Consider the following 22181-nt stretch of genomic DNA (forward strand, 5'->3'; position numbering starts at 1 on the left):
ATTTCCCTGAATGCAGTCTGTAACCTTTTTTAGTGTCTTTCATGGTATTATTTCCACAGATCTGTCCATTTTGATGGGAACTATTGGAATAATTTTATATTCTTCATTTCTGTTCTGTGATTATTTGGCCGTAAGTCCAAGGGGAAGTTACTCAGATCAGGTTTTTTCACTTAGAGTAGCTAATCTTAAACCATCAATCCTGTCAGATTTGAAGACAGCCCTGTAAACTTTATTACTTGCTCTTTCAATATTTCAATTTCAATGTTGAAAAGTCATTTCAAAGAGCCTGAACCTCAGCTTACTGTCAGTGCATTTCCCCATCTTTCAGTTTAGGCTTTTATAAGAATGGCTTCTTTGTGACAAAAGTTTTGTTGGCTAAGAAAGGATCAGTTTTTCTTCGGACACATCTTGTAAAGCTTTCTTCCCATCCAATGTCAAGGGTGTGTTTATTTGCAGTGTATACGAAAAATAAGCTTTTTCATGGTTAAATAGATGGAATTTATGTTAACTGTAAAGTGCTTACGTCATCTGGTAAGAAACAATAGTGTAGTCAGTTAAAACGTCTAAATGGGCTGTTCAGGGGCGCACAGGTTGATGTGAGTTTGCTCATCTAAAGACACCCAGAGCCCTGCCCTACTGGGCTTAGTGGGCTGTTTGAAATATAGCAAGTGACACTGCAGTAAGTGTTAAGTAAGGTGGTGGGGTTTGTTTGTGGTTTTTTAGACAAGTCAAGTAGGTCGGTGAGTGAAACACGTCTTTAATGAAAGAGGAAATAGAAAGGGTGCTGCAACTTTAAAAAAAAACCAGATTTTGTGCTATTTCTTAACGTTCCGTGTATAGAATAAAATATACTTCATTTTACACTTTCCCTCTTCCCTTCAAGTAGTTGTAGTTCAGTGCTTACCTCGTCCCTCACTTGAATTAACTTTAGATTTCTTGTTGCTTAGAGTTGGCTTAAAGGACTTTGTAATGCAGTGCAAAATAATACTGTCTTAAATAGACCTTACAAGGTACTCTTGAACAACTAAATCCCTAAATCCAAACATCTGGTTTTGAATCTGACAAAATACCCCTTCCAACACTTGGTTTTCTTTTCCTCCCAGCAGATCGAAAATGTGATAGCACTGGGATTATTTAGAGCCGGGGAAGCAAGTTTCAGTGGATTAGAATACTGAATATATTACTCTCTATGCTGTTCTCTATGTTTTTCAATTCACAAATCTAAACATTGCCAGGCTTTTAAGTGAGTCGTATAGTCAAATTTTAAAAGAGTAATTTGCCTTTAATTATGTTTGCAAATACTCTTACTGCCTTGATCAATGTGCCTTCTTTACGTGAGAGGTGGGTAAAGTAGACAAGACTTAGAGAAACGCTGAAACAGAGGATGACGGGAACAGAAAAGGGGACAGAAGCACACTTATTGAGGGTTGTTGAATATCTGTGTGTCCTAGCAGTAGTCTGAGCATTCATAAATCAAAGCTGTTTAACAGAGACCTGTCAGAAGACAGTGTCACGGTTCCTGTAAGGTGACTGCATGGAGAGAGTTATGCTTGGCTGACCGTACAGATAAGCAAAGTGCCGACATTGGTAACAAGTGCTTATGATTCCTAGACGGATCAGTCAGGAATGCAGATGACTTTTTTAAAAGAAGTTAAATCATATTACAGTTACCTTGTTAATATTTTAACCTGAAAGAGGAGGAGGGGACAACCGCAACTACATTACATCACTGCTAAATTTCATTTCATTTCTTTATCAGTTCCTAGAGATTAAATTGCTACAGATTTGGTGGGGGGAAAAGTAGATATTTGTATTTTTCTTCATGTAGCTTTCTCACTATATTTAAATATACATAAATAATATTTACAATAAATATTATCATACTGTGAAAACATTAAAACATTAACGGATCATATTGAAAGATTACTTTGACTTCTCCATTTTTTATATGTATTATATTAAATTGTGGCCTATTAAATAAACCTTAGTATTTTTGAAGTGTTCAAAAATGTTTTTGCAAATTTAGCACTGTAGTGCAATCTGAAATAACTGCCTTTATCTCCAGAGATGACTGGGAGGTTTAACCAAGTTAGACATAGTGTCTGTATTGTCAGTGATTCATCTTTATGTGAAGGCCGAAAGGCAAATTCACTTTTTGTTTATACAATTTTCAAAAACCCCTGTGTAATAAAGAGTCCTTTGAGCGCAACTCTTGACTTCTAGCAGAGTGGAAATTGCCTATAAAATGCATGGCCTCTCAATTTTTTTGTTTGTTGAAAACTTCCCCTCCTTAAGAGTGAATTGCTGAAGGCACCTCAGCATCTGTCCCGAGCAGCTGGGCTGAGCAAAGGCTCTTCTTCTCCCCGTTCTGTCCTGCAGGTCAGCACACAGAATATGAAGATGGGTGGGCTGCCTCGTACAACACCACCCACCCAGAAGCCACCAAGTCCACCCATGTCAGGAAAAGGAACCATTGGGTACGTGCAGTTACTGAACGTGTAAACAGCGCTGGGGAACAGAAGGGGAAAAAGGGAAGATTTTATTTTTCTGTAGTGTGGAGTTTTTTGGTGGTGTGTGGTTTTTTTGTTTTAACCATTTGCAAAGGTCAGGCGTTGTTATATCCACATCCTCTTATACTGGTCGTGTCTTTAATATATCAGTTAGCACGTTTTTGCTGGAAGTCAGTGGACATCCTCAGCCTTTCCCAACAGGAACCTTTCTGTCATTGCAGAACACTTACAACGACATGCTTTAGAGTAAAAACTCATTAACTGTGTGGCTTTGACAGGTGGTGCTAAACAACTGGAAAATTAGTATGTGGCACTGTTCATTATTTGTGCTGTGTGTGATAAAAGGACTTTCCTATTAAGTCTATGAACTTGACTTTGACCTTAGGAAGATGTGGTATTATCTTGATTTGCTTCTGAAATGTTCTTGTCCTCGTGTAGGCGTCACTCTCCCTACCGTACATTGGAGCCGGTACGTCCTCCGGTGGTCCCCAACGACTACGTGCCTAGTCCAACGCGCAATATGGCTCCGTCGCAGCAGAGCCCTGTTAGAACCGCTTCCGTGAACCAGAGGAATCGCACATACAGGTATTCAGTGTAGTCCTCTACAAAGTGGGGTTAGTATCGGATGAGCATATGGACAAATAATGCTATGAGAAATATCAAATCCACCTGCACCTCTCAGTGAAGCTTGCTAATTCATTATATGGACTGAGAACATCACTTGGCATCATGAGAATGAACTCAAATCAAACCCAAATAGTGAATCACGTTAAGATTCTGCACTTAATCCTCTAGTCATCTTAATTTCAGTGCCATCACTTGGTTACGGTGCTTAATGAATTACTATAATTACGATGTCTTTAAAGTAGGTAGATTGTGATATTATTTTATGAAATGCTTAGAAAACTGGGAAAAGACTTTGTACACAACTTGACTCATAGATGTTGAAGGACTACATAGTATGCTTATATTTTGCATTTTTGTTTGAACAGCCTTTGATGTTTATAGATTGAGTAGCTGAAAAAGCATAGTATTTTGAGGATACTGGTACAGCTGAAGTATATTACCAAAGGTTCTGCAAAAGGCTTGCCTGTTCTCTAGGATAAAAGGAATTTTGTGATGTGACAGGTTTCAATACTTCCCCTGAAATCTTTACTTTTTAGACATCATAAGTACTTGGGGAAGGCTAAACCAGATGGATTTAAAATAGAAGAAAATCTGACTTTACTGTCTTACAATTTCTAGATTTCAGTAGTCTCATATGAAAGCATATAAATCAGAGTCTAAACAGTCTATGCATTTATAAGTTATAGGAGAAAGGTCAGTATTTGCTCAGTGGGGGGTTAACAGTATTGGAGTGACATGCTTTGGAACAAGGTTCCAGAAGTGGTTCATTTTTGGTCAAGTTCACTAAGACTAACTGAAAAACCTGTTCTGTTGAAGACAAAGTGAAGGGTCTTAGGAAAACTAAGCTTTATATAGGTTTGCACCATCCTTGTTTCTTTTCTCTTGTTCCCTGTTACTTTTCTGAATGAGTAAAATGCTGTATGAGGGATCGTAGGTTTCAGCATGCACAGCAGCGTGTTCACGGCTGGGTTGTTGTGGTTCCTTGCAGCAGCAGTGGCAGTAGCGGAGGGAGCCACCCGAGCAGTCGAAGCAGCAGTCGAGAGAACAGTGGCAGTGGAAGTGTGGGTGTTCCTATTGCTGTTCCCACACCATCTCCTCCCAGTGTCTATCCAGGTAAATGCAAACTTGCTGTTCCTCTTTCTGACTCAGTGTTAACCTTAAGTGTTTGCAAGTCTCCTAAACACAGTGCTGAAGAAACCCCAAGAGAAGTCTCAAAGTTCATCATCCAGAAACATCCATCCTCGAAAATTGCTTGCTATTGATAGTATGAGTTTGAATCAAGTAGTATCTTTTCGGGGAGTATCTGATGTGCTCTAATGCTTCTTTTATAGAATTTGTTTGTCAGAATGTTTTGCCTGGCTGGCTGCATGTGACTAGGCAGGACACGCCACCTTTTTCAGTGGGCTGGGGAAGCTTCCCCCTTATCCTTTTAAGCAAATACATCTTTTTTTCATGGGCTGTTCATGCAGATATGTAGAAGCATGCTTTTAGAAAATTAGATGAAATGAGAGGCAGGCACAGAGTAAATCTTTAGTACATTAATGCAAACATAACCTGATTTGTCACAAAAAGACACTTGTTGGATGTAATTGCCCCAGTCCTGCCAGAGCTAAGAAGGGATATTACTACTCCTTCTTCCTTTGCTCAGCCCTTTCAGTGAAGAAGAGCTTATAGCTGGCTTGCAGTGCAATCTGAAATACATGATGTTTCTGAACCAAAGAACTGGAATTTTTTTGGCTTTTTTGTATATTTTCTAATTTGTACAAAAACTAAAGACAAGTAATGGATTTCAGTGAAATATTCTGGATTGTTCCCTTCAGACGTGGAAAGAAGTGGATTTGCTTGACCCTAATTTACTGTCTACGTAGGAACACGTCTTTCTTTAACAGCTCCATTTTTCTCTCATTTCCTCGTGCATTCTCAAATACTATGCATCTAATAAATAGCTAACACTGAATACTCAAAGGCTGTCTCTGATCCTCGCTAACAGATCTCCTTATTAACTCCACCTCTTCCTCCTCTCTTCACGTAGCCCCAGCTGGCTCGGCTGGCACTTCTCCCCTTCCTGCTACCTCTGCTCCTGCCCCCGCTCCTCCTGCTCCTGCCCCCTCCTGCGCTGCCCCAGACGCTGCGGCTGCTGCTGTGGGAGCGCAGCCCCTTGCTGATGGCTTCACCTCTCCAACTCCCCCCGCCGCTTCCTCCACGCCCTCGGCAGGTGAGTGTCTGCTGCAGCTGCTGGGCAGGTGAGCCCAGACGCAGTCACCATCCAAGGCTTTGCACAGGCGCAGCAGGAGCAGTGGGCTTCTTTATTTTAAATATACCTAGGAAATACCTGGTAATACCCAACTATACGGTCATGGTTATAGTAGAGAATTCAAGGTGTGCTACTTTCACAAACAGCAATAATTTCATTTTCTAATTTGATATTTTTTACGTTGATATAGTTATTTATTATATTATAATTTTATTGTGATTTGGATACTGAGATCTCATAGAATAATTATATTTGTGGGGAACCAGCACTGATAGTTTTGAATCTGATTATTCCCTTTCAGTAGAGGAGTAAAAAAAAGTGCATCCAGCAAAGTATACTCTATGTGACTTGTCACACCAGTGCCTTCAAATGACAATTCTCCTTTCAATGAACTGATAAAAGGGGCAATTTTAGTGTGTTCAGTGTCAGGTAAAATACAAGTTTTTATTATGCGGAATAGTACTAAAGCATTTTGTATTATTAGGTGGTACTTATGGTGTATATTGCAACTCGCTTTTTTTAATGCTTATAGAATCATCCTACATTTTTCCTTTTCCCATATGCTGAAGTTGCAGCATGTAGTGCTTATTAACCCTGACACTGTGTCAGCTTTTGCTGAGGAGTTGCACCTGCATTGTAAAGATCTGTAGACAGCCACATTCATACAGTTACCTACATCTCGTTACTTTTAGTTATAGTGGAGGCCGATCACAATGGTGTGGATTGGTTAATGTGTCTATTTGTGTTGGTGTCTCAGTAAGAATTCCATTGTGTGCCAGAAGCATTCTTGAAATCATGTTTAGTTTAAGGTGCTGCGGTTTGTATAAAGTTAGAAAATACTTACACTAGAATCCATGACTATGATTAGAAGCTTCAACTGTGATGAATGTTGGTATCAGAAGAGGATCCTGATGTCCAAACTACTTTCCTGTTTAGAAGATGAGCTGTGCTATATGGGGCCTCAGTCAGTTTTCCATTTTTAATGCGATGTCAGTACTCCAGTTCTTAAGCCATATTGCTGCTTTATTTTTGCCAAGTCAAAATCAAGAAGAGATTAGTATTTTAATGGCTATAATTTGTATTCACAATTCCATAAGAAAAATTTAGAGTTACTTAATATTTTTAACATCTTTTGTTTCCCTGTGCTATTAGTGAGGTTGCTAGCATGCCTTCTCTGAAATAAAATATTTGAAGAGACTGGATAGTTTCTGAGGTTGTAGTTTTTGGTCTTTAAGGATCTCTTATCCAAGTTCTTCTCTCCTTCCTTCTCTTCAATAACCACTAATTTATACTGGTGCTTGGAGTAACAGGGAGATAGACACATTGGAAAGATGCAGGACGAAGCAGGACGAATGTGAATCTGTAGTTCATGCATTTGATTTAGAAGCATGTAACACAGCAAGCAGCTTGAATTTTATTTACTGACCTAGTGTGAAGTTTTGCAAAGCAGTCAAAACATAGTGGAGAACAATGCAGATTTTTAAACAATTGCACATTCATTTGTTCTCTTTCACTGTTTACTTCCCCGCATGCATGTCTCCTCAACCACAGTGCCCTTCCCTTCTTCCCTTCTTTTCTTCAAAGCTCAAATTTACTTCTAGTGCAAATGATGGAGTAGGAATAGTTAGGGAGGGTAGTAACCCGTATGGGTATAACAAATCCAGTTTACTGTCGACTTATATACAGAATACAGGCCAGAAAACTTTATGTGAGCACAGAAGATAACTTAATGGTCTTGCTTGGATTCAGTGTCAGTTACTGTGATACAGGAAGTGATTAAAATGGAGAACGAGTTTTAAGGAGTTGTTTCAATTGGCAGCTTCCTGAAAAAGGGTCTTGGAGTACGATTTCATTTATCGCATCCTTCAAGCAGTTTCTAACATTCTCTTCTCCCCAGATGATTCTCTGCATATTTCCTAAGCAGCACTAAGTTAGTATTGTGGTTTGCAGTTGTATAAGGCAATAACTTTGAATTGTGGAAAGGGCATGTAGTTAGTTTCTACGTCTATGTTGCTGAATTGCTGGACCGTGAAGTGTTATTTTTTTCAGTTTTATAAATAACTAAATTTGCAAGAAGTTATTATAATACATTATAAAATGGATAACTGGGTATTACTTTATTTTATTTTAAAGCTTTGTAGCTTAGACACTTTTGTATTTCCTACTGGCTTTTGTGAGCAGTGTTGAGTAGAGGCAGTTGTGAGAGCTGTGTTTGTGCTGCTGTTGGGACATCCAGAATCCTGCCAGGCTGGCAGCTGAACGGGCTGACCGCTCCCAGGATGCAGACTGTCTTAAAAACAAAACCAAAATCCTTTCACAGCCTTTGAATCTTGAATGCAGATATAAAAAACGCAGGCATCACTCTTCCCTTTGCTAAAACAATTCTCTTTCTAACCTAGGTCACCCAGTTCAGTTCTACAGCATGAACAGGCCTGCGTCTCGACACACCCCCCCAACAATAGGGGGATCTTTGCCATATCGGCGTCCTCCTTCGATCACATCACAGACAAGCCTTCAGAACCAGATGAACGGAGGGCCGTTTTATAACCAGAACCCAGGTAAGAAAGTTTCTCTGCTCTTTTCAATTCAATGCAGTGCTGAATGGGGTGTCCTTCAGATCTCTGAAATCTTATGTTATGTCCCCATTCCAGATCTTGCAGTTAGTCTCAGGCAACTTCCAGTATACTGCTGGTGCCCATGCCAAAGCTGCAGTCCAAGTACAGAGCGTTCACCTTCTGTCATGGCAAGCAGCTTAAAACGGTATTGGCTTTGTTGCCATGTAAGTTACTTTTGACCTCACGGTCCCTCTTAGACAAGCCTTAGTCCTTCACTGCACCATGTGCAGTAGGATGAGATGCTAACAAGGAGTGGCGTGTCTCGTGTCAGGCAGAACGCAGTAGCTTTTTATCGAGGGAGTCGTTTTCCCTGTGCTTCTGATGCAACATGAAGGTTTTGATACCAGAGTAGGGGAGGCTTTCTTTTTTGACAAAGCTACAGAAAGATACAGGGGACATACTGAAGGTTCCCTGTCAAGGAAATGCCCTATTACTGGCAAGATTGCATGTCAGCTTGCAAGCTCTACAGTGCATTTGTGCCTCATTATTGGTGTGGTGTTGGTTTTTGGTGTGTTTTAGTTTCTTTTTTTAGTTGAGCACTAAACTTGCAATGAGGTCAAATGCTGCAATCTGCATTGAAGGGATTTGATCAGGTTAAAATATTACTGCTTGCGAGTTACCCTGGAGAGATCTGTGTGTTTAACTTGAGAAGGAAACGGATGGTGCTGCTGGGGACAGGGGGCAGAGGAGGTTATAGGACTAAATTGCATCCTAGTTGCATCCTAGTTGTGGTATTTGTTAAGCACATATGTGCATATTGAAGACTGAAGAGGAATAGACAAGCAGGAAAAGGTAGTAGTAATAAAAGAAACCTTTCAGGATTACCTGTGCCTTAAAGAGGATTTTCAGGATATCCAGGGAGTTTCTGACAACTGCTGTGCATTTCTGCTTTAGCAAAGGGATAATTCGCTCCCAGCTGCCATTGCATCATTAATAGGTAATCACAGAAGATGCCAAATAGGCTTTAAATGTTACATAAACACAATTCAGTCTGTGTAGCCAAAAAGAAGATAGTGATTCTGGTGATTAGTCACTTGAGCTGTAAATCACAATACTTCAATTATACTGGCATACTTGATACAGCATAAATAAGCAGTTGTAGTAAGAGACTTTTTTAATATACATGCAGAATACAGAATTTCTTAGCTTTACAGATATACTGGAGTTCTCTTGGCCCATACCTTGAAAGAAGAGGATTCTCAAAGCATAATGCATAATAGATGAAAACCCTCAGAACAGAGGGGCTGTTGTGTCAGGGTTAGTGGGGACAGGACAGGGGCCACAATTGCTTCTCAGCATTCCTGAAGAGAGGGAGAGAACACAAATGTAAGAGGTGCAAAAGAGACCTTACAACAGCAGAGGAGTGTGCCAGCTATGGCTTGTTCTTCTTTGCAGGCTGTTTGGCAATAAAACAGTGCTACTGTTTTTTCCGCTTCCATTTTTTAGTATGTTGGCATCGTGTTTTTTGTTTATTCAGTCCACAGGAAAATGAAAGACTTGCCTTGTCCTATTCTTTTGAAAGCCACTTCTAAAATAATGTAATTTCTCTGCTTCATGGTGAGACCTTTTTAATGACTGAAAAGAAAATATTAAGAAATGCAAACCCTAAATGATCTCAGCATGTGTCTGTCCCAAAGCAGCTCTTGTCAGCCATGCCACCTAACAAGTGTTCTGACTTTGCAGCCTTAGATACCAGTATCTAAGTTTATTTTTCTACATGGAAAGCCTCATTATTTCTTTCAAGGAAGTACACATAACACACGAACATGGGCACTGAAGGGACCTAGGAAACTGAAGCTGGTCTCATATGGAATTGTATGAATCCATATGATGTTGAATAGAGGAAACATTTGAAACCGAACACTTCTATAGCATACATAATTAAAAAGGCAGGGACTTCATAGTTGCACAAGAATGCTGAACTCTTGAAGATTAGAGCATTTTAGTAAGACTTCGCATTCAAGTTCCCTTTCCCCGCTCTGAAAAAATGCAAAACCAAATCTTTTTCCAGCTACTGTGGTTACACTCGGAGGAGTAAATACTCTTAGAGATCACATTATTCAAGTCAAAGAAGCTGTAATTAGAGATGTGTTTCAGTTTTTCTCAAGAAATATAAATGAAATGGTGAGATAAAGGAGCTTGCTTTATATGTAGGTACAAGGATATTTCTACAACAGAAAGGATGGTTACTGTGTTGTGTTTTTTGTGTTTGGGGTGTGTGGTTGTGAAAGGAATGTGAATGTGATTGACAGAAGACATTCAAACCACATCAGATAATCGTTACTGAAATAAGCAAACAGAACAAATTTTGATACATGAATTTTAAATACCCTGGAGTTCTTCTCATTTTCTATGATGATGTGAATCAAGTCAGAAAAATACTATGTCATACCTGGCAGCTTTCTTACTGGCTCTGGAATTAGTCTGAAGTTAATTTAGTTCTGTTCTGCAAGCTAAATAAATGTACTGGCACATGAAGTATAGACCTTTTTCCCTTGTTCTTTTGGACATGACTAAATGTTCTTGTGTGCCACTACTAACAAGAAGATTATTTAGTTGTGCTTTTCGTGAGGTGTGCTTTCTGAAAAATAATCTTGCAACTTGCTTAAAGAATGCTATTGCATCACTCTTGCAAAGTAATACTAAAACTAGATAAAACTAGTTAACTACATTTTTTAACTTACCTAGATAACTGAAACTTTTATTCCTGGCTTAAACCACAGTTCAGTGTTATAATATTTGCAACTGGCTGATAGTGTATTTTTAAAATTTGAATTCATATGTATTGTATGAAGACGGTTGTTCAGTGTAGTGGTCTGTGAAATCAGGTGGGAAGGAGATGTGGCAGCACATCTGGAACAGAGGCAGCACATCTGGAACAGGCCCTGTTGTTCTGCAGCACCACAGTGCGCTTTGTTCTACCAATAAGCTCCAAAGTCATGTGTCTTCCACATACACCCAGTTCTCAGAGGTGTCTGTTTCTGTTTCACCTAAAATAACCGCCTCATTTGATGAGGGTTTTTTTGGCCCATGTTTTGGAGAAAACTGATTATGTACATTTTCATTCCTAAGGATTTGTGAATGCTGTTACTGAAGTCACCTCTATAAATATAAATTTGATCTGAGAGGTGGAGGATTATAGGGGGAGAATCCTCTTGATGTATTTGTGAGGTCGGTTCATATAATGCAAACTTCAGCTTAAGGGAATCTCATAGATCAGAAAAGTACTTCAGCATAGATTCTTAATCTTATGAAAAAGAGCTGGGCTGGAAATTTTAAAAATAGAGAAATCTCCTTGAAGTAAGGATTCAAATATGCTTAAACCACCTGAGCCATTTTTCTTTGAATGTCGGCATTTTCGTCTCGGCTTCCTGGCAGCCTGCTGCCCTGTCTGAGTGGTGACCATGTCTGCTTTCCTGTTTGCTGCTTTGTTGTGTTTCTAACTGAATGCCTCTCTCTTTTTAATTTCTACGGCAGCCTCCCTTGCTCCTCCTCCCCCCTCCATCCTACAGGTAACTCCACAGTTACCACTAATGGGATTTGTGGCCAGAGTTCAAGAAAACAGTAAGTTTGCTGCTTCCTTGTGCTATGATTTGTTACTGGATGTGGCTTTTGTTTTGAGTGGATGAAAGATTTGTCTGTATATGGCCAGAATTCTGCCTTCTCTGCTGCCTCTGAAAGTTTGTCTGAAATTGTGAAGAGAGGGGAAAAGGGAATAATGTTATTGGAGAAACCCGATTCTTCCTTCTCAGAATTTTATTGTCTCTAGTGTATTTCTTTAAGTTCTATTAGTCCCAGTGCAATTAATTGGGATAGAGATTATTACTTCAACCTGTTACTGTGGTTCTAGAGACATTTTCGTGGTCATACTGTTGCTTATTTTCAGTTTCAGATACTCCTCCCCCCCCACCGCCTGTGGATGAGCCGGTGTTTGATGAATCTCCACCTCCACCCCCACCTCCCGAGGATTACGAGGAGGAGGAGGCAGCTGTGGTGGAGTACAGTGATCCATACGCTGAGGAGGACCCTCCCTGGGCACCAAGGACCTACTTAGAAAAGGGTAGGTTTAGAGTTAGTAGAGATGGTATTTTGAAAACTAGATGACTAAAACATCTAAAGGTTGGTCTGTTCTTAAAAACACTCATTAAATTAATAAATTAAAGTGCTTACAATGTATGAGGAACTGTTAAACAGTAGTTTTAGGATGGCAGAAAAAATGGGATATTGACACAGGTGTGGATTCAGTTGTAGTTGTATGAAGAGCTCTACTTATATTCAGCCCATGTCTTGAGATTTGACTGCTTTGCTGGAGTTGGGAAAGAAGTTTTGTATCAAATAATCTTTGAAGTTAATGAAAAGTCCCATGCTACAAGACAACTGTCATACTCAAAGAATGCGTACATTTATCCTGCTGTGCACTAATAATGCTTTATCCACTGCAAAATAACGATTCCTGTGGCAACTCCTTAAGTTCCTATAAACAGCATTCTATGCCACATGATTCAAAGCGGACAAACCTGATGGAAGGAAATGGCTGTTCAGACACCATTACCCCCAATAAGTAGAGCAGCAGTTCCTAGGAGTTGTGCTTCTTCTTTTGGTATGACTGTTCGCTTATATGAAAGTGTTTTTAATAGGATTAGTTTAGATAACCTTTGCAAAAGTGAGAATGTAGAAGCTGGGGCACCAAGGAGGTGTCAAATAGGAGCTGGGATTCAGAATGATCCTGCTCTGTGAAGGGGTCATGCGGTTTGGGAGGTACATGTGACACCAAGACCTGCTGTAACCTACAGCTGAGGAAGGAAGCGAATAGCAGCTCCATTTTGAACAGATGGAGAAACTCTTAGGTAGGATACAGTTACTGGGGATGTTGAACCTGAGGATGCTGCCACACGGCTGTGATGGCGCCAGCCAGCCAGCCATGTCCAGGAAAGCACACTGGAGTTTTCCATTGAGCTGTGTGTCTGGGTGTGTGGCACAACAAGGCAAGAAATTGTCCCAGTTTGCAAATCAGGTGAAGAGAAATGGGTGTCCAGGGGGAAAAATTGCCCTCAAACCACATAGAGAAAGTGTGTGCTCACAGCTATCAGATTTCAGTTGGATAATCAAGTCTGGCCTACTTTTGTGCTCAGCTTGATGCACCAGAGTTCAGCCAAACTCTCTGTAACTGTTGAAAAAACAAAGATCACTGATTGGAAGAATATCAACCAAAATGAGTAATTCTGTTTTTCATATCTCTATTGAAACGTGTTCAGATAGAAAGCAAAAGAGGTCCTGGCTGAGTCTCAGTGGGCAGGATGCCACCTCCTGAGTCAGTCTTGCTGCTTCCTGGCCCATCTGGAGCTTTTTTTGCAATACTGGCCTGGGCTCCTGGTAACTCGTGGTTTGTGAACAAGCTCACAGCTTGACCTGGTGGGGCTACAGACAGAAGGACTCAACAGTCTTTTAGAGAGAGGAACGTTGCTAGTACAAAAGTAACGTGCAGGAGGAAGCAATGGTGATGTAAAGACAAAACTAGGCTTCAGGTAATTTTCTGAGAGGCTTAACAAGAAGGGAACTTTCATCACAAACTTAGGGAAGAGTTGCCTACTTGTGAACATGAAATAATGAATCCATTCAGTATAAGAAAGGAGTAGAGTATACTCAGAAATGAGAAAGAAAGGAATTGGATGTTTATAATTATCAGGAGAATGAAGAATAACAGTGCAGTGTCCCTAGAAAGAAATGTTTTAAAATAAGCAGGAATAGAAGGCAGTGAAAAAGGAATTTTGAAGGACTTTAATAGAAAGTATGAAGTGTTCATATAGTAACTTCTGTTTTTTAAGCTAAAAATTTACTAATTTCTCCATTTGTGTTTTGTTTCCTTACTCAACAGCTGTGCTGGCATAAGTGTAGAACCAGCAACATGTGTTTTTTAAATATGCTCTGGTCAAATTATAGAAATCTCCTGTTTGGTAGATTTATTAATTAAAAAAAAAAATCTCTGTACATATTCTGATTCTCCACCAGGACTGATTTATATATTTAACTTTATAATCTCCTCAGGATCTAGGTTTCCTTAGTAAATATTTGTATTGATTCTTTTGCTCCTTCAAAAGGAAATGACCTCTTTTCTTTTGAAAAGAATGATGAGTTTAATAGCATGCTTGGACACTGCTCAGGAACACATCCTGTTCATTTTTTTATCCTTGCTTTGGCTTAGAGTATCTTCCCTTCTATCCGCAGTACAAGATTTTAGGATCCCTGTCCAACATTCATTTTGTTTCAATGGCAGCACTGCCTGTTTCATTGCCAAGTGCTCAAAGCGGTGACTGGTGTATTTGTTAAGGTACTCAGAGTCTGGCATAGCTTATTTTCTCTATGGAACACATAATGATAGGACTGAGAATGGAAAAACATATCAAGTTGATGTCTATTTTCTGCCACTTGAGGACAATACTCTTTTAATATTCGCCAGTGCTTTGTCCAACTTCTTTGACTTTCCTAAGAGCTTTTGTGCCTTTGATAAAATATTCCGCAGCTGTTAGAAAAATGCCCTGATACAGTAGGTATACGTGTTGTTTCAGAGAACCACCTTACTCCTTCCAGGCTCCTAACTGGGATTTACCCACCTTGGCACTGGAAGTGCACATATGCATTTTGTAGATTGAAGTGTGGAGGCAGCCAAGCTTGCTGGAAGTCTGAGACATCCACCTTGGCTCATTCTCACTGTGATCTGAAGAGAGCTCTTATTACTCTCCCTCTTCTGTGTTTTCCTGCTGTTGTGCAGAGATCTAGTTTTGCACATACATTTAATATATGAATCTTGGACTAGGTCTGATTGTTCATAAAAATGGAGAGTTACATCCACCTCCTTCTATCAGTCCACACCAAAAGTGTGGAATATTAAACTTTTCCTCTGGTGGGTCTGGAAATAATACAATTTATAAAAGGGTTAAAGTAGTCCTGGTGCATGTGCTTCAAGGCACGAGCTCTTGTACAAGGGAGGAAGCTGCCCCTCTCAGCAGGTCGTTCTGCTCATGTACAGATGAGGCAGCAAGTTCTCTGACTGCCTCCAATGTCCACAACTTTGTACCAGGTTGATTTTCCTCCTCCTCCCTGTGCCTCTCCTAACAGTCACACTCTGTTCTTTCCTAGTGGTGGCGATCTATGACTACACAAAGGACAAAGAAGACGAGCTCTCGTTTCAGGAAGGTGCCATCATTTATGTCATCAAGAAAAACGATGACGGCTGGTATGAGGGTGTCATGAATGGAGTGACAGGGCTCTTCCCAGGGAACTATGTGGAGTCAATCATGCATTACTCGGAGTGAAGACCAGAGGACAGAACACCACGTCTTCTGCTGCAGGAGCTGTCAGGGCTTCCCAGATCTCCACCAGCCTCTGGGGCCCCATCCAGTATAACTGAATGAAGGATAATTGTAACAACCACTCTTTTTTTTTTTTCCTCATTATAGAACAATAGTGATTTGAGTTGTTTGAACAAGCGGCTCTTCCGGCTGCCAGCAGAGGCTATCCTGAGCCATCTGATGTTGAATTAAGCTGACCCATTCAGATGTAACAAACTCATTGAGTAGCTGATACTTCACTCAAACTCTGACTTCTTCTGACAGGCTTTGAGATCTGTCTCAGGAATCCTCTGTGCCCTCCTGGTACCACCCTTGGCAGCAGTGCCTGGCGCTTGGGATGTCCTGGATGCTTGCGGTGAAGGGTTACTGGCCAGTGCACATCCCTCCTGTTTCTACACTATGCTCCTGTGCAGCTGGAAGAACAGTCGTGTGCTAGCAAATGCTGGGATTGCGACACAGAGCCGTTCCTGTAACTGACTTCCAGAGAGCTGGATACATCTTTAGCATAAACACTTCTGCAGCTGCTCAGCATATGTAGGCTGACATGGGCACACAGAGCTGGCTTTCATTCACTCACCTTTCGGTTTAGACAACTGAGATGGCTGCAGCCCAGGGGACCCCCGCCCCCGTTTCCTCATCTGTTGATGCCACTGATTTGTTTTGTGTTCTGCACTGATGCAGATGTGCTCCTCTCCACAGTGAGCTACTGGCCGTGGGTGCTGCCGGTTTTAACAGAACTCATAGATGCCGTTGACAGTGAATGCGAAACAAAGTTTACAGGTCCTCCTGGGGTCTGAGCATAAACTCTAGGGGCTGTGATCTAAGGTTCAAATCTACTCACACCTGCTTGCACTAGAGGAACTTATCCCCAACTTTAGTCTTATGCACAATATAATCTTAAAAAAATCCAATCAGGTATTGTAAATTGGCTATTTTGTACTTGATGACTAGATTTGCATATATACTGTGAGAGCCCTGTGCAGAGGCAGGACAAACGGCAATTGTCGTCTTCATGTCTGATGCCAAAATCTCTTCAGTGGAAGTAAAAAGGGCTGTTGTGTGTACTGGTTTCCCATGGAAATCCAAGCAGTAACTAGTAGTAGTTGTCCTAGCTCTTCCCCCAGCCCTCTCCATTGATTATTATAAAGAAATAGATATTTTGAGCTGTACTGGTGGATCTGGGGTGGAGTAATACCAAATGAAGAAGGCTCTGTAGCCCCTTGTGTTGATAATTTGCTTTTTATTAATAATCTAGACTCAGTTAAAAATGCTGCTCGGTGATGGCTGTTCTAGTCTGCCCTTAGGAAGGACTAAACCTTATATTTTGGTAAAAGTAAGGCATTAACAGAGCGAACTGATTAAACTTCGTGTTGCGGTCCTGTTAGCCCGCAAATGGAGCTGACCTGTGTGTTGTGAGAGGAGCCTCCTGGGCCAGGGCATCTTCTGGGACAGCTCTGGAGTGTCTCCTGGCCAAGTTTCAGCCTGTACCAACAGTAGCTTGTCAAAGGTGAGGGAACGCTGCAGCTGTCTGCTCTGGCCTGTGTGTAAAACAGAGCAGTGCACAAGAGACTGCTACCAGAGCTGGGTTTGCGATGGTATTGGCAATGATACAGGTAATTGGCGCCAGTCCCCTTGCTTGATAATTAGTGCCGTATCAGGATGGAGGTGTGAGTTGGGTGCACACCTGGGCAGGAAGGGACCATAGCTGCCTGAGGGGGAAGAACAAGGAAACAAACAGGTGAGGTGTGTTTGTGAGATATGGATGAACATGATCTCCTGCTGTGAGCTTGTGGAAGAGTGCGCTGACTCCTGTGACGGTGCAGAGAGAATGAGTTTGGTTGAAGCCTACAGGAGGTACAACTGGTGCAAAGATAGAGGTTCATTTCTCCGCACTTGGTTCACAGCTGTGTAGCCAAGATGCTGTTTTCTTCCTGGAAGCTGACAATTATTGCAAAACCTTGAAAGTGGCATGTGTGAAGCTCCTTAAAGAACTGGTGTTGGTCTGATGGGGTTAGTTTGGTTCCTGCTGATAGCATGTGGAATTGTTTATCTTGCAAGAGATGCTGAGGATGGAATTTCTGGGTCACCTTCTGCTGGTTTTATGCTTTATTATGTACTACTAATGTAAAGTAATTTGTTGAGCTTTATGCATATTTTTTATTTTGTACAGATTTAAATTCTGTGGCTTGTTTGGGGATGATGTGATGTAATGGTCATAGACCAGGCCAAGGTAAACAGGCACTGTATAATAATGTTACATAGATTGCATGCTAGTAAAGTCAGTGAGGGTTGTGTTTCCAGTTTTGTCCCTTGTTCTCTCCAAAACCACCTTCTCCTCTTCTCTTTTTAATTTACATGTTTACTTTAAAAGGGGGCGGAGAAGGAGAGGTGGGAAGCAACACCTCAGTATTTCTAATAGGCGCACAACATCACCGAGTTCTGCTGCCACAGCTGAAGGTGTTCAGCATCACAGGCTGTTGAATCAGCGGTGTGGATGCGTGAGAGACGGGGGAAGGAAACACTCCAGAACAGGCCAAAGAGTGCTGTATGGCCAAAACGAGTAAGTTTCTCACTTTGTGAGAGCTGCCTTAGCCCAGCCAGCTGTTTTCATTGTGCACAGAAAGCGGTGAGCATCCTCTAACACTGTTCTTTGCTTTGGTTTGCTGTAGCAGAAAGTTTTCCTTGCTCTTGGCACAAGGGACAAAGCTGTTAACTACAGCTGCGTCTCGAGGGCTGGCTGACTCTGTCCCCATCTATTATACGTACAGAGCAGGTTATTTTGGTGCCTTCATTCCAGCTTGACAGGGATGGCTGCGGTTGCATCGTTCTTGTTTGTTTTCCTTCCAACCCCTTCTTTTTTCTTTTCTTCTTCTACCATGCCTTCAGCTTCTTTGTTTCTCTCACTGGCTTTTGCAGCAGAGGGTTGAGAGGGGCAGGAGAGGCAAGCTGCAGATTCTGCTCTGGCAAGGACGAGGTCAGCATGGCTCCAGGGCGAGATGGCAGAACTTGCTGTGTGTGCTGAGGATGCTGACTGTTCCTGGGACTCAGCGTGCCCCTGTGGTTAGTTGTTTCCTGACGGGCTGGATAGTGCAGTTCATTTGAACCACAGCGCCCCAGTCCCAGTGCTCTGTGGCTTACCAGACAGGCTTAGACCCAGCTACTTCTTGCTAGAGCAGTTTGTTCTCCTTTCACAGCTCCTGGGCATGTTCTTTCTTTGCTGCTGAGAGTTCTTGGTAACAGGCAAAGTTGACATTGGCCATGTTGCAGCTTCTGAAAAGTGGCACTTTTATCTGGGGCATTTCAGGTGGTCATGAAACGCAAGCGAGGAAGCAGCAGGACCAAAGCTCCTTTTTTGGCAGAAGGTAGGCTGCTGGCTTGGTGCGGATGTGCACATAGTTGACTGCACGTGGAAGATGGTTGTGCAGTGATGCAACCTGTTGTGCTTCTGTGGTGTCTCCCACCTGTGCCTGATGGTGATTTAATGCTGTGCTCTTCTCAGCAACTTCTCCTGCCTTCTAGCAAGTGCTGCAGATGTGCCTCTGCTAGAAGTGAGCTCTCTTTTGATTAGTTATGTGTCTGGGCTTCAGGGATAAATCAAAAGCAAAACTTCCATCATCTTTTCCTTTCTGGAAAGGTAGGGACTTTACAGGGATTGGTAAACAGGAGACCATTCACAGGGCTTCTCCTCCCAGTGGTGGGATGGGACATCTTGTGCAACAGGCGGTGTCTGTATTCTCTGCAGGGCAACTTGCTGGAAGCTGCTAGAGAATTGTTGGAAAGACCATGGCACTGTGGCTCCTACTTGCATTGAGCATGGAGTCACTGCCTGAGCACTGCAGCGTATCAGGAAGCATTACAAACCTGCGCAGAGACTCCTGCTCCTCTGTTGACAACAGTAGCAGTGAGAAATGTACAGAGCTTTTGCATTCACTAAGGCAAGTATTTACAACTCTCCTCTCTAGAGAAGACGGTGGCATAAATTGAGCCCTAGCAGTTAGATGATGGACTATAGCTTATGGGGCATCACTTTCAGGAATTTACTGGGCATTCAGATAACCTTTCCCACTGTTTGGTGTCTCTCAGTATTAGGCACTGCCACATTTTGTGGATAAAATGGTATTTACACAGAGGCCAGAATAGTGCAAGAAGGGAACAGTTTGTGACGGTTGTTTCTTGCTGTGTGTTTTGTTTTTTCTCCTCCTCCCAGTAGCTGCAGCCAGTGTGTAGTAACAGTCCCATTGCTGTACTTTTGATTTTGAAGCTGCAAGAACAGTGGCCTCCCAGCTCATGTCCATGGGATGGTTAGTGAAAGCTTGATGTGGCCAAGGTTTGCCAACTGCTGTTACAAAGAATACTTCATAGACCATAGTGTTTCTGCTGCTTTCATTCAAACAAAACCCACCCCTGTGTTTTGTGCAATCTCCTGCCCATGCAGGAAGTGTTTTTCTTTGGTACTCTAAACATACTAATTGTTTTATTAGCACCTTTACAAGCTGTATTACAAACCAGTACAGTCAGCAGCAGCCTGTTGTGCAGAGGTAAGCCTACATCCAGCATCCTGCTGAACATCAGCGTGGTGACTCTGCTGAAACGTCTGCAGCACATTTGTTCGTGTTTCTCTTAACACCTCCTAAGAATCCTACCACTATTGACTAATGAGGAAGAGCTGTGTACAAATCCATTTCCATTACAGCACCTTGCTAAGTGCTGACATGTCTGAGATATTTTTTTTTTGTAAAGACCAAGTGCTTCTTTTCACATTTGAAAAAGTGTCTTCTGCAACTTGCATGGACAAGTAGTTTCTATGAATTTGCTGGAGATGTCAGTGTCTAACATGGATTTTGTCCATGCACTTCTTTCTGAAAGCAGATACCCCCACTTTGGTTTGCAGTCAGTGGAGAAGCACTCTGTGCTTTTGCTTTTGGCACTGCTGCTGCAGTGGATGAGTGCAGAGCCCACTGGAAATGACCAAGCTTGCAGGACTCTGGGGAGCTGTATGCCGCCAGTAACGTTTTATTGTGTGTGCCATTTGAACCACCTTCCAGTGAGTGCAAAACCCAATTTTTAAATTTTTTTAATTGTACTTGGAATTAACTGTTGCTGTGTACTAAACCCTCTTGTTACAAGCCCTAAATAAAAAGAACAAAGCACACCCCACGTGTTCTGTGAGCGCGCCACTGCTGCGTCATGTTCCTTGTCTTTGGCTCCAGGCTTTTCCAGAGGGCGAGGACAGGGACAGTGGCTCGCGATGGTCAGCTGTGGCGGGAGCTCTGAGCGCAGCACGTCACACAGCAGAGCTGCGGTCGTTGTCATCCAGCCTGCTGCCTTCAGCAGCGCCTCTGACCACTTGTGCACCCTTGCTGTAATCGCCACGACTGTAGCAGCTGCAGGCAGTGCTGTACAAGCTGGTGAGTGATGTGGGGCCGGCCTGCGAGCGTACTCCAGCAGAGGTGAACAGAGCTGGACTCCCTACAGTGGAGCCCAGAGGTGTTGCAGAACACTTACCAGCCATCAGCTGTTGTTGCGTGAGCAGAGCCCTGCGTGCCTGCAGGAGGAGGCAGATGGAAGGGTGAGCCTTCACACCCCTAACTGCCGTGCACCACGTTAACTGGCACAGCAAGCGCTGACCCCCTGGAAAGAACTGTGCAAACCAACAATAAAAAGCAGTTTGATTGAGAGTGAGCATATAAATGATAACCTGTAGGCCATCGGGAACCACTGCTGCCCTCAGAACAGAATGTGGGTTCTGAACTCAAGAAAAAGGGAAATGGCAAGACAGAGGATTAAAACAGGTTATTAAATGTAACTACATCTTTATTGAATTGTGCATATTCCATTGTATAATGATCTATATTGGGTACTCTATAATGTAGTATTTCTTTTGTTCTCTCCCATGCTTAAAAAAGTATATTTATACATATATTTATATATATTTATAATATGGCAAAGCTCCCCCCAACCTGAAGTTATCAGTCTAAAAGAGCTTTGATTTTCTTTTTGGAAAGGGAAGAAGAGGGGAGGCAATCCCATTGAAAGATAAAATGTGCAATTTTCTTTTTAAAGCAGTAAACATGAATGTATTTACAGCACTCAGCACAAGTTTGCTGCACAGACAAATCATCATTGCAATGACACTTTTTTTCTTACATTTGCATCCCCAGTATTGTACAGAATATCACCAGTGGCTGCTAACAGTTAGTGTAAGCCATAAAACAAACGGCTGCTCCAGTTAATTTCTGGTCCACTGCAGTCCACTAGAAGGAGACCTAAGATTTGCAATTACAACTTGTGACAAAGTATTTAGTTTTCCTTTTAGAAGTACAAGCTTTATAGTGCTGCACCAAATCAGCAGCAGGGGGCCTTGGCCTAAACTGTCTTTTGCCCCCAGCCCTGGCAGCTCTGTACCCAGTCACCAAGTGGTGGTTAAAGGCAAGAGATGCACAACAGCTGCAGATGGGCAGCACTTCAGCTCTGGCAACTGAGCCTCAGAGAGGCTGGTGCAGGCACATCTGTGTACCTGGAATTAAGCTCTGAATGTATCTTTGGCATCTTGGGAAAGGTGGGAGGAAACTATTTTCCACAGTTAGTCCAATTCCTAAGTCTCCTAAAAGACAAGTTGCCTTTAAGCACTAAATAAGGGGTCGTGTGTGTCCATCCAAAATCTGTTACTCAATATCCTTCTCCCTCCTTTCCCTCACTAAATCTCTGCCATGGGGGACTGTGCATGTCGCACTTGTTCCTCTCCTTCCAGCTTCTCTAGCTCTGCTCACCAAAGACACGCACTTCTGATGAAGAGAGCGCCGAACCCTCACCCGCTGAGTGCCTC

At 42.1% G+C, this 22181-nt stretch overlaps 1 protein-coding gene across 14 annotated transcripts in view; it reads left to right on the top strand.

Annotated features, from left to right (window-relative positions):
* Positions 1-20507, top strand: part of ABI2 (abl interactor 2) — a 62210-nt gene extending 41703 nt beyond the window's left edge. For 3 of the 14 annotated variants that reach the window (XM_082056485.1, XM_082056493.1, XM_082056487.1), the window contains 7 exons: positions 2380-2477; positions 2949-3095; positions 4126-4250; positions 7791-7949; positions 11484-11570; positions 11893-12066; positions 15144-20507. In XM_082056485.1, the coding sequence (XP_081912611.1) occupies positions 2380-2477; positions 2949-3095; positions 4126-4250; positions 7791-7949; positions 11484-11570; positions 11893-12066; positions 15144-15319 (966 nt within the window). In that variant the 3' untranslated portion in view covers positions 15320-20507. The remainder of the gene's footprint in view (positions 1-2379; positions 2478-2948; positions 3096-4125; positions 4251-7790; positions 7950-11483; positions 11571-11892; positions 12067-15143) is intronic. The other 11 variants (XM_082056497.1, XM_082056498.1, XM_082056488.1 and 8 more) reach the window with 5 other exon arrangements.
* The last annotated feature ends 1674 nt before the right edge of the window (positions 20508-22181 follow it).

This window comes from Streptopelia decaocto (assembly GCF_964273445.1).
Source record: "Streptopelia decaocto genome assembly, chromosome: 6".
NCBI lineage: Eukaryota > Metazoa > Chordata > Aves > Columbiformes > Columbidae > Streptopelia > Streptopelia decaocto.